General features: G+C 46.5%; 1 protein-coding gene across 1 annotated transcript in view; it reads right to left on the reverse strand.

The window, feature by feature from the left end:
- Positions 1 to 345: 345 nt before the first annotated feature.
- LOC109769076 (uncharacterized) overlaps positions 346 to 16667 on the reverse strand; it is a 32968-nt gene continuing 16646 nt past the window's right edge. Inside the window, exon 4 of the mRNA XM_020327810.4 lies at positions 346 to 1438. Within this exon, the coding sequence (XP_020183399.1) occupies positions 1320 to 1438 (119 nt within the window). The 3' untranslated portion in view covers positions 346 to 1319. The remainder of the gene's footprint in view (positions 1439 to 16667) is intronic.

The raw sequence follows: 16667 nt of genomic DNA on the forward strand, positions 1-16667 counted from the left end.
ATTTTGACTTTCTAAACAGCAACCTTTCCTATGCTTAGCTATTACTCCCTCCATGTAGGGGTGGAATTCGAGCCGAGTCGAGCTAGCTCGGCTCGACTCGCTAGAGCTCGTTTCGTTGACGAGCTAGCTCGACTCGACTCGTTACTATAACGAGCTCAAGTCCAAGATTGGCTCAACTCATTTAGCTCGCGAGCTAGCTCATTTAGCTTGTTAAGCTCGTTATAGGTATGAACATAAAACCTTATGAATATGATAAAAAAAAATTAATTGGGAATGTAACATGTACATATTAATCATGTACGATGTTCACAAACAATTGTAAGTAGCTTAACTTACAACTGTTAGTACCATCAACATGACCACAATTGTAAGTAGCTTAACTTATAACTTGTACATGACCACAAAGTCAGTACATGTACATGACCACAATTCCACATACAATGGTACATGATCACAATAATCAACAAGTTAGCAACATGTACATGACCCGAGAGGTGGGTTTACACAGCACTGCCGCTGTCGCGAACTCATGATTCAGATATAGATGAGACGGGACAGGAATTGACATACTGGTCTCTCACTATTGTGGCGTGTGTGTCCTAGGTGGTTGGGCCTAGTGTTACACGGATGGACCCTGTGTTGTGCCTATGCGACTGGCCTGGGATGCAAGGTGGTGCTGGGTGGGTGAGTTTTATACCGAGCCTAACGAGTTACACGAGTACTCGTGAACTCGGCTCGTTTAACTTGATCTATAAACGATCTTAAAATAAAGCTTGGCTCGACTTGTTATTCTTCGAGTTCGAGTCGATTCGAGCCGAGTCACGAGCTACTCATTTAGCTCGCGAGCTTCAAGCTTTTTTTCCAGCCCTCCGTGTGGGAGTGAGGGAATACTAAGCTTCACCAAGGAGTTCAGCCTTCTGAATGAAATGGGAGATAAGCCTTTGTAAAAAGGCAGATGCAGAGTACAATGCTCTGAAGTCTTAAGTTAGTTTTAGATTCAGCAATTCTGCCACACTAGAGTAAATTTGCATACTCTCAGGTCTCAGTTAGGAGGTCTTCTTTAACAGTTAGTAGCACTAGAATCTTTTTATTACTTACTGAACGTGACAGCCCAAGTAAGCAGTACCTGGACTCCTGGAGGCACCATTCCCTACCTGGATGCTTTGTCGTTCAAGTGAACCAAAATACGGAGTAGATTAATTATATCTTCAGTCTCGACTTCAAGAATGAGATGCCGTTCTGCTGCACAGCATCCCAGCAACTAATACTAGCGCATGGATTACTGCAAACAAGAGTTCGTGTAATGTGCAAAACAAGATTTATGTCAGGTTAGTTCGGCCAATCAGTGAACAGATGTGATGAATAATATCAGCCGAAGCATTTGGTCGAGCAGCATTTAGTGCCTTCTGAGACATCTCTGCCATCAATTTCTCATCACCTGTATAATGAGAATGGTCAACGAAACATCAGTTCGAAAGCATGGAATATGACAACTGGGACGAAAAATGTCATATGCACAAACGATCAAGAATAGCAGATTTCATGCAAGTAGCAAAAAACATAGAAAACATGTGCATTCGTCGGTGTGATCAGACATGCATGGCCACATAATGGCAATTCAATATCATCCGAACAATTTGCTTTAGACAGATGTGCATGTAGTCTTTGTTAGAATAATCCGAGTCATGTAATCAATCTACCAAGGAGCAAGCAATCACAATAGACACGTCACCGAGATTTCTTAACGAGGTTCACCAGACATTGGCTACATCCCCACTGCTTGACTATGGATGCTCCTTCCCATGATACCGCACAACCACTACTAGGAAATACCTTATAGGTGGAGGATTAACAGTAGCGAGGGTTAATAGACAGCGCTACTGCTAATTTGCAGCAGCGCAAGGTGGCAACACGCACTACAGGTAAAACAGTAGCAGTAGCGCGGGCTCGACAACAAGCGCTGCTGATAGGTGGTCCCAACCGTGCCCACCGGGGTTGCCTATAGTAGCAGCACGGCGGATGAAAGCCCCGCTACTGCTAAATAGATAGCAGTAGCACGGGGGCCCAGCACAGCGCTGCAACTATGGTTGCACTCTGCCAGCTGGTGGGCCCCACCTAGCAGCAGCGTTGGGCATGCAACACGCGCTATTGCTAATGGGCTTAGCAGTAGCGCGGGCCCTATCCCCTCCCGTGCCCGTCGACTTTCTCACTCCCTTTGCCTCTGCCTCTTCCTCCTCCCGCCGTCACCGCCGTCCTCCCTCCTCCTTCCTCGGTAAGCCGCCGCCCTCCTCCCTCCTCCTCCGGCATCCCTCCTCTCTCCTCTCTCCTCCCTCCTCCCTCCTCCCTCTTTGTCCGGCCACCCTCCTCTCTCCTCCCTCCTCCGGCCGCCATCCTCCCTCCTCCTCCCTCCTCCGGCCGCCATCCTCCCTCCTCCTCCTCCCTTCTCCTCCTCCTCTCTCCTACTTCCTCCTCCTCACTATATGCAGCATAGTAAATTTAGGTATAGAAATGTATTGGAATGCTATATGAGAAATTTAGATATATGCAGCATAGTAAATTTAGGTACAAAATTTCTTAGCAATAAAACTTTTTAGGTATAGAAATGTATCGGAATGCTATATGAGAAAAAAATTAGGTATCAAATTTAGTAATAGAAACTTTTAGTAAAAAAAAATAGTAATAGAAAATTTTCAATATAGAAATGTATTGGAATGCTATATGAGAAATTTTTAGGTATCAAATTTAGTAATAGAAATTTTTAGTAAAAAAATTTAGGTATAGAAACTTTTAGTAAAATATAGAAATGTATTGAACACTTTAATTATTTTTATGTCATTATCACTTTGTCATCAAAGAATGTTATATGAGATTTGATGATCTAAAATTTTCACTCGGTGGAATATGCAGGCTTTGTAGTGATCGTCGTGGGAGCTTCCTCTATAGCCGAGTCGGTGAGCTAAAAGTCCACCTCCTCCTTCTCTTCTCCTCGGACATGTGTATGATGATATTTGGACATGTATTGGTTGTCTCTTTGGACATGTGGCATATGTTTGCGGCGAACACCTCCGGGTGGCCTATGTTTTGCCGGAATGTTGATTCATTTCCGTTCCGGCAAATTTCAGGCGCTCAATATGTCCTATTTTAGCAAAGGTAATGCCGGAATTTTCCATGATTTCAGCATGACTTGTGCTATAAAGTAGGAAATATCGAGTGGCTGTGATTTGCCGGAACGGGAATAAAACGACATTTTGGCAAACCATAGGCCATTTTCTTTATGTCATTACTCGATATATGTAATGGGTTGACTGTCATTCTGTCGGGGCTCCTTGTGTGACTTTCAGTCTGTTCTTGAAAGAAGGATGCCACCATATACTGTCGAAATATCAGAGAGAAAGAATCCCGACTGTTGTCGTGGGGGTCGTTTCCTCTCCTTCTCGTGATATACCTCGGTAATGCACGAGAGAAGGAGGGGAAGCGACCATCACCAACGGTCGAAATATTTGTGAGGGAGTGTCCACCATATACTGTCGAAATATCAGAGAGGAAGAATCCCAACTGTTGTCGTGGGGGTTGCTTCTCCTTCGTTCCCGTGTGCTAGACATTTTGGTGTAATGCACTTGGGAACGAAGGGAGGAGCGACCATCACCGACGGTCAAATATATCAGAGAGGGAGTGCCCACCATATACACCACGTGAGATGAGAGTTTTCAAGGAAGACTCGACAAACCGAAAGTCAACCCGTGCTAAATAGTGATCTTTGTGTTGAGTTCCTGGTAATTGTCGTCGATTTATAATCTTTGAATTATGCACACAGGAAATGTCTAACGATGATAGGATCCCTGAGTGCGATTACTGCAACGACGGCCGGGGTATGTGCGACATGCCTCACCTGGAAAATGGTAGGTTCTTCACCATCAAGCTGGACAAGACCTTCGATGTTTTTACGGTACGTAACGACAAGTATTTTTTTTTCGTAATTAATCATGACTTGTGCTTCTTTGCTTCAACATGTAATTTTCGTTTTTTACAATTCGACTAGTGCATTCCCTGCCATGCAAGATGTATGTCTTGGAGAAGCTCGGTTTCCAAGATAGTGAGAATATGGAGACGAGGAAAGCTCACCTTAGGACTCAACATGGTTACGCTCTCACATTTTGGTTGCTCGAATTGGAGAGCTCTATGCAAGGCCTATGGATTTCAGGAGGATATGCAAATAACCTTCGATATTCGTCCTGAAGATGATATTGAAGATAATATCGACATTTGGGTGGATGTGGATATGCTTCCAGTTCTACCTCTATGTGAGTTTGTCAAATAAATTTGTTAAGTAATTTATATTGTTTATTTAAAAATAGTTGACAACTTATTTCCATTCTTCAAGAAATGTACGGAAGGTAGTAGACAATACCTAGTACAGTTAGAAATGTACGGAAGGTATACCTACTACAGTTATGGCTCTGAACTAACTTGCAAGGATAAAAATCATCGTCTCATTTATTAATGATGTTGAGACTTTCAAGAACAATTATGAAATAAACCCAAATTATGCTCAATACGTGCCACTAGTCCACGTGTTGAACTACGGTAACATCCATGGAAATAGCATGGTAAGATTCTTTACTATTATGTCACCAGTGCATCTTTTGCATACATTCTTCTTAAGCTAAACTACATTGCTAACTATGTTATTATTATGTTCTTCAACAAAAACTCCCGAAGGATTGTGTGCCTCATATGATGTATATGGAAGGTGACATGGATATTATTAGCTTACGGCCAAGTCTGCCTACGGTTCACCACACTCCATACTCGATTTCTCGAAGAGATGAAGACCTCACAATCAAAGGATGGAGAAAAGTTATGAATGAACCCAGGAAACTACTTGGAGGCAACATGGTGCACAACCCACAAATTGGAGACAGGTGGATCTCTATTCTCCATAATGGAGATTCAGGGGCTATCTTGTTTTATGCTATTTTACCTTAGAGAGAGAAGCGGGTCTAGCTAGTACTTGTCATGTGCTAGAATGATGAGTTATTACCTAGGATGATAACCATTAGCTAATGTTGACTAACTTGTCATGTGCTATATTGATAGTGAGTTATTATATGACTAAGATGACGATGAGGAGGTCGTACTACTTAATTGTCATGTGTTAGAATGATGATGATTTATTATATATATGACTACGGATGATGATGATGCGTTATTATTATATGAGTATGGATGATGAGTTGTTATATCAGAGGTTGTGTAAGAAACACGGATTAGATTAAACTTGGATCCGTCCACTTTAATCTAATATGTGTATGATATGATGAGATTGTATGTGTATGTAACCTGTACAAATACAGCGTAAATACAGGATAGAAAAAAATACACAAAATATTAGCAGTAGTGCCGGGTAATGGCGTAGCAACTACGCGGGATCGGCAGTAGCGCGGCGTACAAACCTACGCTACTGATATGTATGTTAGCAGTAGCGCGGGTAAAAACAAGCGCTACTGCTAAAAGTTAGTTGTAGCGCTACTGCTAGGCCATCAACCCACGCTATGCTATGGTTTTCCCTAGTAGTGAACAGTCACCCCGGCGCCGGCACATGCCGCCGACTTCCCCTGTGCGCATGTGATATTATGTTGGCATAGGTTGCAGACCAATGCATTTTACATCATAATTTATAGCTCATTTCTTGCAGAAAACCTCCTCATATCATGTCCCATTGAGCCACTTTCATGTCCATCATGCATGATACTAGTTTCCACTCATTTTCATGTAAGCCCTGCATAGTTTTCAGTTTTTATTAATTTTTACTACCTTTTCTCCGGTTTTGTGTGTTCGTAGAAGAGGTGGAACTCCTCTGGGCTTGGAACAACAAATATTTTGATGTAATTTGAAGGAGATTATGATATAGACTTTGTGGGGTTATAGGAAACAATAAAAAAAGTATCCTCCCAGTTTCTTTAGAAAAATTGATCCTCTTGATCAATTTTCCTGGCATTGGATCCCCTCAAAAGGCAAATCTGGAGGGATCCTTGGGGGGGCGTTAAATCCTATAGTGTTAACATTACTTGAACATCACAAGGTGATTTCCGTATTAAAATCCAGTAGTTTGGCACTAAACTTTTATTGAGCACAAATCCTTTAGATTTGAAACCAGCTGGATTGGCGGAGAAGATTTTCTGGAAAAGGTTGAAAAGATATGGAATGAGCCTATTGTTGCTAAACAAATCCTTTAGATTTGAAACCAGCTGGATTGGCGGAGAAGATTTTCTGGAAAAGGTTGAAAAGATATGGAATGAGCCTATTGTTGCTAAAGATGGCCTAGATGTCATGCAGAAAAAGATGAAGAAATCAAGAAAGTAAGTAAATACTTGAAAGGGTGGGGCAGGAATGTGAGGGCAGATTTTGAAAAATAAGGCTGAATGGATGGAAGAATTAGAATATCTGGAGGGGCTTGAGGAAATACAAATTTTGACTAGAGAACCAGGAGGGGGCGGTTACAAAGTTCTTTGTGCACACTGCTCGAAGATGAAGAAGAATATTGGCAAAAAGATCTAGTGAAACTTGGCTACTCAAGGGTGACAACAACACTGGATACTTTCATAACATTGCTAATGGGAGGAGGAGAAAAAAGAAGATCTTCTCCTTAAAAAGTGAGGCAGTCACTATCCAGGGGACCTCTGATCTGGTTAAACATGCTACTGAATATTATAAATTGCTGTTTGGCCCTGCTAGGGGTTGCAGTGTAGGTTAAGAAGCAGTGTCTGGGATGCAAATGAGAAGCTATCTGCTGAAGATAATGTGTTGCTTAGTAGACCTTTTTGTGAAGAAGAAATCAAAAATGAGATTGATGGGATGAAGAAAAACAAGGCTGCTGGTTGTGACGGATTTCCTATTGAATTCTTTCAAGCATGTTGGAGCTTTATCTAGTATGGCATCATGATGTGCTTTCATGATTTCTCTGAGGGGAGGCTGGATCTATCTAGAATCAACTTTGGGATTATCACTTTATTGCCAAAGGAGCTGAGGCAGATACTATGCAGAAATTTAGACCTATATGCCTCTTGCCTGTCGTATTTAAAATGTTCCCAAAGGCACTGGATGAAAGGCTGAAACCTTTTATGACAAAGTTGATATCTAGGAATCAGAATGCTTTCAACAAAGGGAGGAATATTATGGATGGTGTGATGTCTTTGCATGAGATTCTGCATGAAGCTAAGGTAAGAAACAACAAGGTGTGGTGCTGAAACTGGATTTTGAAAAAGCCTATGATAAGGTCAAGTGGAATTTTTTATTTCAAAGCTTGATTGATAGAGGGTTTAATGATAAATGGATTGGCGGGTTTAAGAATGTTGGGAGAGGAGGAGCCCTGAATGTGAAAGTTAATGACACAATTGGGAAGAACTTTGAGAGCTTTAAAGGGGTGAGGCAAGGTGACCCCTTGTCTCCTTTCCTCTTTAATATTGCTGCAAACTGCTTGCAGAAGATGGTGCAGAATGCTCAGGATAGTAGGCAGGTAACTGGTCTAGTGCCACACCTTATTGATAAAAGGGGTGGCCATTCTGCAATACGCTGATGATACCATCATCCTTATGCAAGACACTGTGGAGGAGGTGAGGAATATTAAACTGCTTGTATACCTATTTGAGCAAATGTCAGGATTGAAAATCAACTTTATGAAAAGTGAAGTATTGATCATGTTGCATGATGATGAAAAGGGGAACCTATATGCTTTCAAGCTAAATTATCAATATGGTTCTTGGCCAGTCAAATACTTGGGGGTCCCAGTATCTGGGAGTAGACTGCACGTGGAGGACTGGGTCCCAGCTGAGGAATGTATGTACAAGAGGATGGATGGTTGGGAGTCTGGAAATTTATCAATAGAAGGGAGGGTGACTAGAGCCAAGTGCTTGTCTCACAAGTATGCCTGTGTTTTGCTTCTCAGGCCTCGTTTGGTTTCAGGGTATCCCCCCGGGATCCCTGCCTGTTCCCCGGGCCAGGAAACCACGAGCCAATTCAGCCCGGGGTGATCCACACTTGGAGGCCCACGACACAGGGGTAGCCCCGCCCTTTCCGCGACTTTTCCCCGGGAGGGCCTTCCACGTCTGCAGTGGTCGGGGAGGAAACCCTCGCTCGCTCGATCTCCCGAACAAGAGGCGGCGGCGGCGGCAAGATCCACGAACGATGCACCACCACGCTCCGCCCTCCCCTGTCCAACGCTCCGCCGGGCAACTGGAAGCGACGCACCACCGCCCTACACCTCCACGCCCCGCTCCTCCGGCAGGGACGACGGTGACCGGGGTCATCATCCTCCTCCTTCCCGGATCTTGCTCTGCGTCGAAGCTTCACTCACCTCCGGTGAAGACGACGGCCAGAGGTCATCCTCCTCTTTCTCACCAAGGTTATCCCCTCCTCCTCTTCCACTCACCATTTTTCTTCCCCATGGTGATTTCTTTTCTGCTACATGAACTGATGAGCGCCTGTACAGATCGAAGGACCTCCTCTCCTGTCTGAGATTTGTACCCAAGTGAGCAAAGAAAAGCATCGAACGTTTTGCAGTGCATCTAACTATCCTGAACTCACAAGTGAGCACAGCCACCTTTTCCTCCCCGTCATGCTAATCTATATGCACAATGTTCTAGTATATTGTGAAGGCAAATTTGTTTGTGGGTGGGTTCATTCAAGGAGGTGCTTGACCTGGGAGTATTATCTTATCATCATGTACTGGAAATTCAGTACATGATATGATGAATTATTCAGTGCCCCCATCCTTATAAGCAATTCTCAGTCTTGCTTGACCCCTTTGTTTACCCTATGTATGTGCCAGCTAATCAATCCGAACCCTTTAACATGTACCATATGTATGTTGGCTGCATACCATATGTATGTTGGCTGCAAACTGTAACAGCATGCGCCAATTTGTGGTTCACCACGTGAATTTCTTAACTGTGGCCGATCATGTTTTGTTCAATGGTCGTCGATCTTACTTTGCTCTCTGGAAGTGCATGTAGAAGAGTTAGATATATTGTTTGCCAAATTGTTACGCGAAACCTGGGAATAATAGACCATGTAGAGTAATAGAGTCATTTCATTGTGTTCTGTTTTAGTTGAAAAATGGAGTGGTATACAGGAAGAATGGCCTGTGTCCTGTACTCACACGCTGCATTTGATCGATCCTAGCTTATCTGGTTGTGAATCCAACAAATATTTTGTTTGGTTTGTCTGACTGATGAGTGACCATTGATTTCTAGTAGGTGCTGATTTGTGGGTCTGCTCTGACATTAGAAGTTGGCTTTATCCGAAGACTTTGTGTTCAATTGCTTGGTGCCTTTTGATTCGTCTGTCATTGAGAAGTTTGCACTCAGAGCAAGAAAGGTATGTGACGCAGTCATCCCTGGTAATTGAGGAAGCTTAAATTATGCAAAACTACTGCTCTTGTGATGTTATTTTTCTGTGCCTAGTATTGAAAGTGTTCTTATTTTAGTATATGAGAAAACTGTTGCTCTTAATTATGTAGGTAGATGTTACAATAGAAATGGTATTATCTTTGTATTCACTCCTGAGCTTTCTAGGCTCCTAGCTATTGGTTCTTTGCAGCCATAATAGAGATGGTACTATTATTGCTTTAGTTATTATTATTATTATCGTTGTATTAATTTTGTTTTCATTGGGTATAAGAGCATCTCCAGCCGCGCCCCCAACAGGCCCCCCGGCCCCTTTTTTCGCGCCCGCACCGAAAATTCGGCCCAGCCGCGCCCCCAGAAGCCCAATTTTCGCTGGCTCGGGCCGATTTTGGCGCCGGCGGACCCGGCCGAACCCGGCGCGCTGGGGGGCGCCGGGGGGAACGATTTTGGCGCGAAAAGGAGTGGGTCCACCGAGTCAGCGACTCGCCGCCTTCGGCGTCCTCATCGCCTCGGTTCCCGCGGGAATCAATGCCAAGGCTGCCGCGCTGGTCAGCCTTCCATTGATGCCTCACGGGCGGCGCCCGCGACGCGCGTCCCGCCCGCTCCCGCCACGCGGCACCCGGTGGGCAGCTTCTCACCGCCCATCTTCGGCTATAAAAGCCGAACTCCCCGCCGGTGAATGCCACAACTCGCCCCCTCTCGCCACCATAGCCCCTCTCCCACACTTCCCCCGCCAACAAGCAAAGGCCGAGCATTGCCCAGGCGACGCCGCGGCGGCGAACGGCTTCGGCCGACGCCATCTGCGCGAGGACGAGGCGCGCCTCCTCTACGAGGCCGACTACCCGGCGCCCTCGGACATGCGGGTGCCGGGCTCGTGGAGGCTGAGCGCCGGCAGCGTCCCGGTGCCCCCGGTGCCCACTGGGGCTGAACGGCGCGCCGAGATAGCGCGCATCCGTTCGTCGCTGTCGGAGGTGCAGCGGAACGAGCCGAGGTACGCCGCCGACAACCACACGCTGTGGACGATGTACTTCGACCGCCGACCAGGTCGCCTCCGCAAACGGCGTCATCCCCCGCGGCCGCCTCAACGCCGACGGGCGGTGCGAATGGTGGGGCGTGCCCGGCCGCACCCTCGAAGCCGTCCTCCACCACATCGAGACCGGCAACATGCCGCGCCTCGAGTACCCGGCGCCCCCGTCCTTCTCTCGCCGCCGCGGCGAATGGAAACGGCGACCTCCTCGTCGTCGGGTTCCGGTTCGCTTTCCTCCAGGTCGCCGGCGCTCCGCCCCGTCAAGCCGGAGCCGCAGGAGACGCCGCTTGGGCGCCGCACCCGCAGCGGCGCCCTCGTCATCAACGAGGGCGGCCGCCCCTCCCCTCATTCCCTCTGCCTCATCCGACCGAAGACCGAGCCGGGGTTGCTCCCCGTGAAGAAGGAGCACGCGGAGATGGCCGCCGACGACGAGACCGCCCTCAAGTGGGCGAAGGCGGACTACATCCGCGAACAGGTGGAGCGCCAGCGCCAGGCCTACGAGGAGATCAAAGCTCGGCGCCGCGAACGCGACGAGGGCGGCGTTGTCGTCCTCAACAGCGACGACAAGGACGTGCCCGGGCGGTCCAACCCCTCGCGCGTCGGCGACCCTGGTCAGGGGTGCAGCAGGGACGGCGGCGGCTCGTAGGGCGGCGGCGACAATGACGACGACGGCGGCGGCGACTACACCCAGTTCTACAGACTCCTCGGCATGTAGAAGGCGGGCGGCGGCGTAGTAGGGCTAGGCGTGGTTGTTTTCTGTTTTTTGTACAAATTTTAATGAAATCGCCGAGTTTGTGTCGTGTTTGTGCCAATTTGGGGCCGACCTGGGGGCGGCGACTGGGAACACAATCGCCCCCACGCCGAAATTAAACACCGGTTCGGCCCCAGACGGCGCTTTTTCGGCGTCCTGGGGGGCTGAACGGCTGGAGATGCTCTAATAGTGATGGATTCTAGGAGAAATAAAATTATTAAGATTATCTCGCAAGAACAAGAAGACGATGAACTATTCTTCCTTTTGGTTCCCGCTTTATATGCTTGCCTTTATGAGGAAAAGCATCCAGTTCACACATCATCTTTATCCGGGGCTGCAAAGGTTAAGGAAATATTAGAAGGCCATGAGAGTTGGTCTAGGGTTGAGTTTTGGATGGAACATGAGATTTTTAAGTCTATCATGGACTATCTTAGAAGAGAGAATCTATTGAAGGGCACGTCGTGTGTTGCTGTCGAGGAGCAGTTGACAATGTTTATGTACATGATTTCGCACAATGCTAGTAATCAAGATCTACAAAAATACTTCCAACACAGCGCAGAAACAAATCATAGGAAGATAAACAAGATTTTTGACTTAATTCCAACTCTAGCCCAAAGATTTATAAAGATTCCAAGTTCACTCCAGCCCCACCCAAAGATCGTTTTGCATTTTCAAGTAAAATACCTCCTAATTCATTTTCAAGTAAATACCAAGTTCACTCCAGCCCCACCCAAATCAAGACTACAAATAATACCTCCTATTTCATTAAAATACCTCCTATTTCAAGTAAAAGATATAATCTGGAGACTATTTCAAGTAAACAAATTGGGTTACTGGACAGCCTTGTGATTGCGTTCCTAAACTATATTTGTAGTCTTGATTATTTTTTATGCACAGTGCACAAATCATATGTTGGTTGATACTATTTCATTAATTTGCTTATACTACAAAATAGTGTTGTGAGACTCTGAACTGATGCTAGCTAACTTATTTCTTTTTGTCATTCAGCCAACATCAAGTTGTGGTACATGATGTCGAGGAAGGAGTGGAGAAAAGACCCAAGTAGGACGTGATTGTTGCCTTGCGGCCCATCTTGTTTGAAAGTATCCCTGCCTTGGACATGGCAACTTATAATCCAGAACTTTTTCTAGTGCACAAACTTGACAATGATGTATCAATAACTCTAGTAATGATTGCTTTTATTTTGGCACATGAAAACGGCTTAGGCCAATGCTCGATCGTCGTGAAATGCAGACTGATATCTTAAGCTTGATGAAGTGATGGATAAGTTGTAGTAATATTTTTAAAATTCTAGTTGACATGAATTATGAACCTTTGTTATGTGCCTGTGGTTTTTGTTGTTTCTCCGAATTATTTGTAGAATTTTTATCTATGGTTTGGTTGTTTTCCAAAATTATCTGTAGAATTTTTATGTTAGATCTGCTGTATTATATTTGTCTATAGTATGTGAGGGATTTCCTTCCCTTCCATGTTACTATTTGGGCACCTGGGCAATGGGAACATCTCCCGCGTGGTGGGAGGGGTCGCATGTGCACAGGGGAATCCCCCCTAGGGGTTTATTGCCCAGGCTTTTTCCTACCTAGCAACCAAACAAGGCCTCAATGTATAGATTCCCCGAAACTAATCTGGGAAGAATGAATAAAGCTATCAAGAAATTCTTTTGGCAAGGTGGGAGTGCTAAGAAGTATCACATGGTAAGAAGGGATATAATGTGTAGACCCAAAAGAAAGGGGGCCTGGGGATAAAAGAGTTAGAGAAGTTCAACTAAGTCTGTTATGTAAAATGGTGGTGGAATTTAGAGAGTAAAGAAGGGATGTGACAAGAAATTGTTAGGAACAAATACAGAGTGGATAACGGGGTCAGGCAGGTGAGATTTACTGCCAGGGACTCCCCGTGTTGGTCTGACTTGCTCAAGATTAGGGATATATATCTCCAGGGGAGGAGAATGTATGTAAAAAAATGGGAGACAGACTGATTTTTGGAATGATGGGTGGATTGGCAATGGCGCTCTGATAGAACAGTTGTTTTTCACAATATTTCTGGTGGACACCTAATTATATCAATAGAAGGGAGGGTGACTAGAGCAAAGTGCTTGTCTTACAGCTAGACCTACTGTTTTTCACAATATTTCTGGTGGACACCTAATTTTATCCCACCAAGCAGAAATGTGCATATTGTGGGGGTGGCTGCTCTATGTTGGGCTATCTGGAAGCTCAGAAACAGAGCCTGCTTTGATAACAAACTTGTAAAATCGCCAGCTAAATTTCTGTGTTATGCTTGTTCCTTCTTATGATGCTGGGCAGGCTTGCAAAATGATGCTGACAAGACGATGGTGGAACATGGGGCGGACCTGCTACAGCATGCGGCACTGGAGGCGCGTGTTCATCCAGTCAGTGGCATGAGGAGGTGACATTCTCATGCTGGAGCTGGATGAGGGGCGCCAAGGTGATGAAACAACTGAAAGTGCTGCAATGAAGGAAGATGATGGGGAGCAACTGGTGCATGAAGAGTCTGACGTGCTGGGGGTGGGAAAGGCACCTGCGTGTGCATCCTTAACCCCCCCCCCCCCCCCCCCCCCTGCTGGGTGGTTTAAAGTTTTGGGTTTGTGAACTGTAAGGTTTGGGGTTGATGTCTTGGCCCGCCTTTTGAGATGTTGTTACCCTCATCCCACTCTCCTGCTAGCGGCGCATGCGGTGGTTGGGCCTTTTGGACCTGAGAGTGGGGCTGGATCTTGTCGTTCTTTCTTTTACTTTTTTGCGCTATGGACGCTTTGGCTCTATGTTCCGTTATATGATGATAGTGGAACCCGATCCATTCATGGATTGTATGGAAAAAATATTGAAGGAAAAAAGGCCATATATGAAGACAACATGAAGAGAGGATAAAGAGCAGACCACCAGAGGCACTTCCAAAAGAGAAGGCGAAGGGCTGTCCTGGGGCGCAAAGTCGTACTGCCGGTCGTGCCACTTGGAATCGGCTCCAGCCGGACAAACCAAGTCCCATTTGTATTGGGCCCCAGCCTAATTCGCAATGTTGCGACCCCGAAACCCTACTCTAGACGTCTAGAACCATACATATGAGGAGGACCTCATGGCTGTCACACAATCGCCAAAGAATAAATATAGCTTCGTCCACACCTCCATGGCCAATTCGATCGATCAGAACAATCGCCGCGCATCTTGCCAGCTCCTGGAACGTGCACGGATCGCTGCCGCCAAGGGATACTGCTGTTGCATACCAACCTGCATGCCTTGGACCTGATCCGGTCTGCCACACCCGCGCTGCTGCCTCCCGATTGCTCTATGACGCCCCGGCATGCTGATTGCTGCAACTCGCTGGCATCGTCTCGTCGATTTTCTTCGGTAGAACTCTGTCACTATTTTTTTCCTCCTCCAAATCAACACATCCGCCTCGTAACCTAGCTCATCATACCACTTTTTAGAATAATCCGAAGCAAGTAGATGATCCATCGAGGACCAAGCAATCACACAAGGCACGACACTGATATTTGTTAACAAGGTTTCACCGAACATCGGCTACATCCCAGGGCATGACAATGGGCGCTCCTCTCCAGGATACCGCTACAGTACCAAACACCGTCCACCTGGGTGCCAGCACATGCCTCCAGCTCCCCCTTTTGTTGACTTAAGTTACCTCCACATTACATAAGAGGTCTGAGATAAAAGTGTTCCATCCAAACACGACGCCGTACCCTATCTACACATTGTACGACTCAAAGTCCACCTGTAACCTACCTTGTACAAAATATTTGACACAATTCCAACAGTCTGTAAGGCCATTTGTCTTCCAATTACATTGTTAAGAGTGCATTTTAATCAAAAGAACATACTTACTGTTAATCTAAGACAAACCGAGAAAACAACGACCTACCTAGAGAAATACTTGTCGGTCCCATGTAGACTGGGGTCCCACGGATCCGTCTTGCGCGGGCCGCGGCAGCCCCGCCAATGGGCGGACACAGGCACGTAAACTACAAGGCTATGCCCCTTCCGAGGTGGCATGCAGATCTTCGTAGAGATTCAAGGCTATGGAAGGCAAGCTCCAAGGTGGACATGGCCGCCTCACTGCCAGCAGGTGGTTTGAGGATGGCAGCGCTCCGGCTAACTCAACATCCAGAAGGCGACCCATACCGCCACCTTGCCTGCCTCCCGGCAATGTGATGGTCAACATCCAGGGGGTGCGGTCAAGCATGCACGGCCTCCCTTGGAGGGCAAGTTCCATGCGCAGTGGCTAACTCCTGCATGTGTGCCACTTGTCGGTGCATGGCAGGCGCGGAGTCAACAAAGCTGCCCTGATGAGGCGTGCATCAAGTCCCGACAACGGAATACGATGACACATGCCTCTCACATTTAATGTGTTAGGTGCTCCACTATAAAACTACCATATTCACTGCCTTATAGCAATTATGGCCACCCCTGGAACTATAAAAGGAGGTCAAACGGAAACCATCTCTTTTAAACTTTGTTCATCACATCCAGTGAGCAAATCCAGCAGGATGTAGGGTCTTACGCATCTCAGCGGCCCGAACCTGGGTAAATATCACCTTTTCGTAGAGGTAGAATTCGTGCGTCTTTTCGCCCCTCACCGAACCAAAAAGGGGGCATCCCTTGCTCCCTGGTATTGTGTTTCCCACACGCGACATCTGGCGCACCAGGTAGGTGGTGTCAGCGTTTGAATCTTCATCGTCTTCGACACCTTCACCACGAATGGCGACGAGCATGGCTCCGCCAAGAAACACGCGGTCCAAGAAAGCAGACTGCTCATGGCGACCACCAGCAGCTCGCGCTGCAACAGCAGCAGCCGCCACCGATGGTGGTAGGGTCCCACCGGGACCAGTCCGCTGGCCAGCAACGAGTGTCCCGACACTGGTGGAGGGGGAGAACTAAAGCAGCACAAAGGTTGTGGAGGAGCAACTCCACCTTGCTGCTATAATGTGTACAGCACAAGTGTTGAAGGAACAACTTCAACGTGCTTCCTTCAACGTGCTGCGCTAGATATCGCTCTAGAGGCGAATGTAGGCCAATATGGCAACAAGAGTTCAATCCAGAACTCCTAGAGCACAAGATCTACTCCAAGATCTTAGATAAGAACAAGTTCTATTTCTTTATACTACTATATAGTGTATGAGTTTTGAAATTTTGAATCCTAAGCCTGAGAAGCAACTTGAGCCGTTGATGAGGGTCAATCCTATGGCTCAGAGTGAAGGGATTCGCGTCTACAGTACCAGTGTATCATCTCGCTTCGTTCCTGAAAATTCTAGGCCCTCCCGAGGCATTCACTGTAGGTCACATGGACGACAGTACTTGTTGTGTTAAAAAAAAGTCGACAGTACTTGCAAGACCTTGCGTAGGCAGAACGATGGCTCTAGAAGCTGAAATAAGATCAGTATTTTAATGGATGAGCAGGTGATACCGTCTGCCTGTCCCAAAGGCTTCACAGGATT

The sequence above is a fragment of the Aegilops tauschii genome, chromosome 3 (genome assembly GCF_002575655.3).
Source record: "Aegilops tauschii subsp. strangulata cultivar AL8/78 chromosome 3, Aet v6.0, whole genome shotgun sequence".
In the NCBI taxonomy this organism is placed as follows: Eukaryota; Viridiplantae; Streptophyta; class Magnoliopsida; order Poales; family Poaceae; genus Aegilops; species Aegilops tauschii.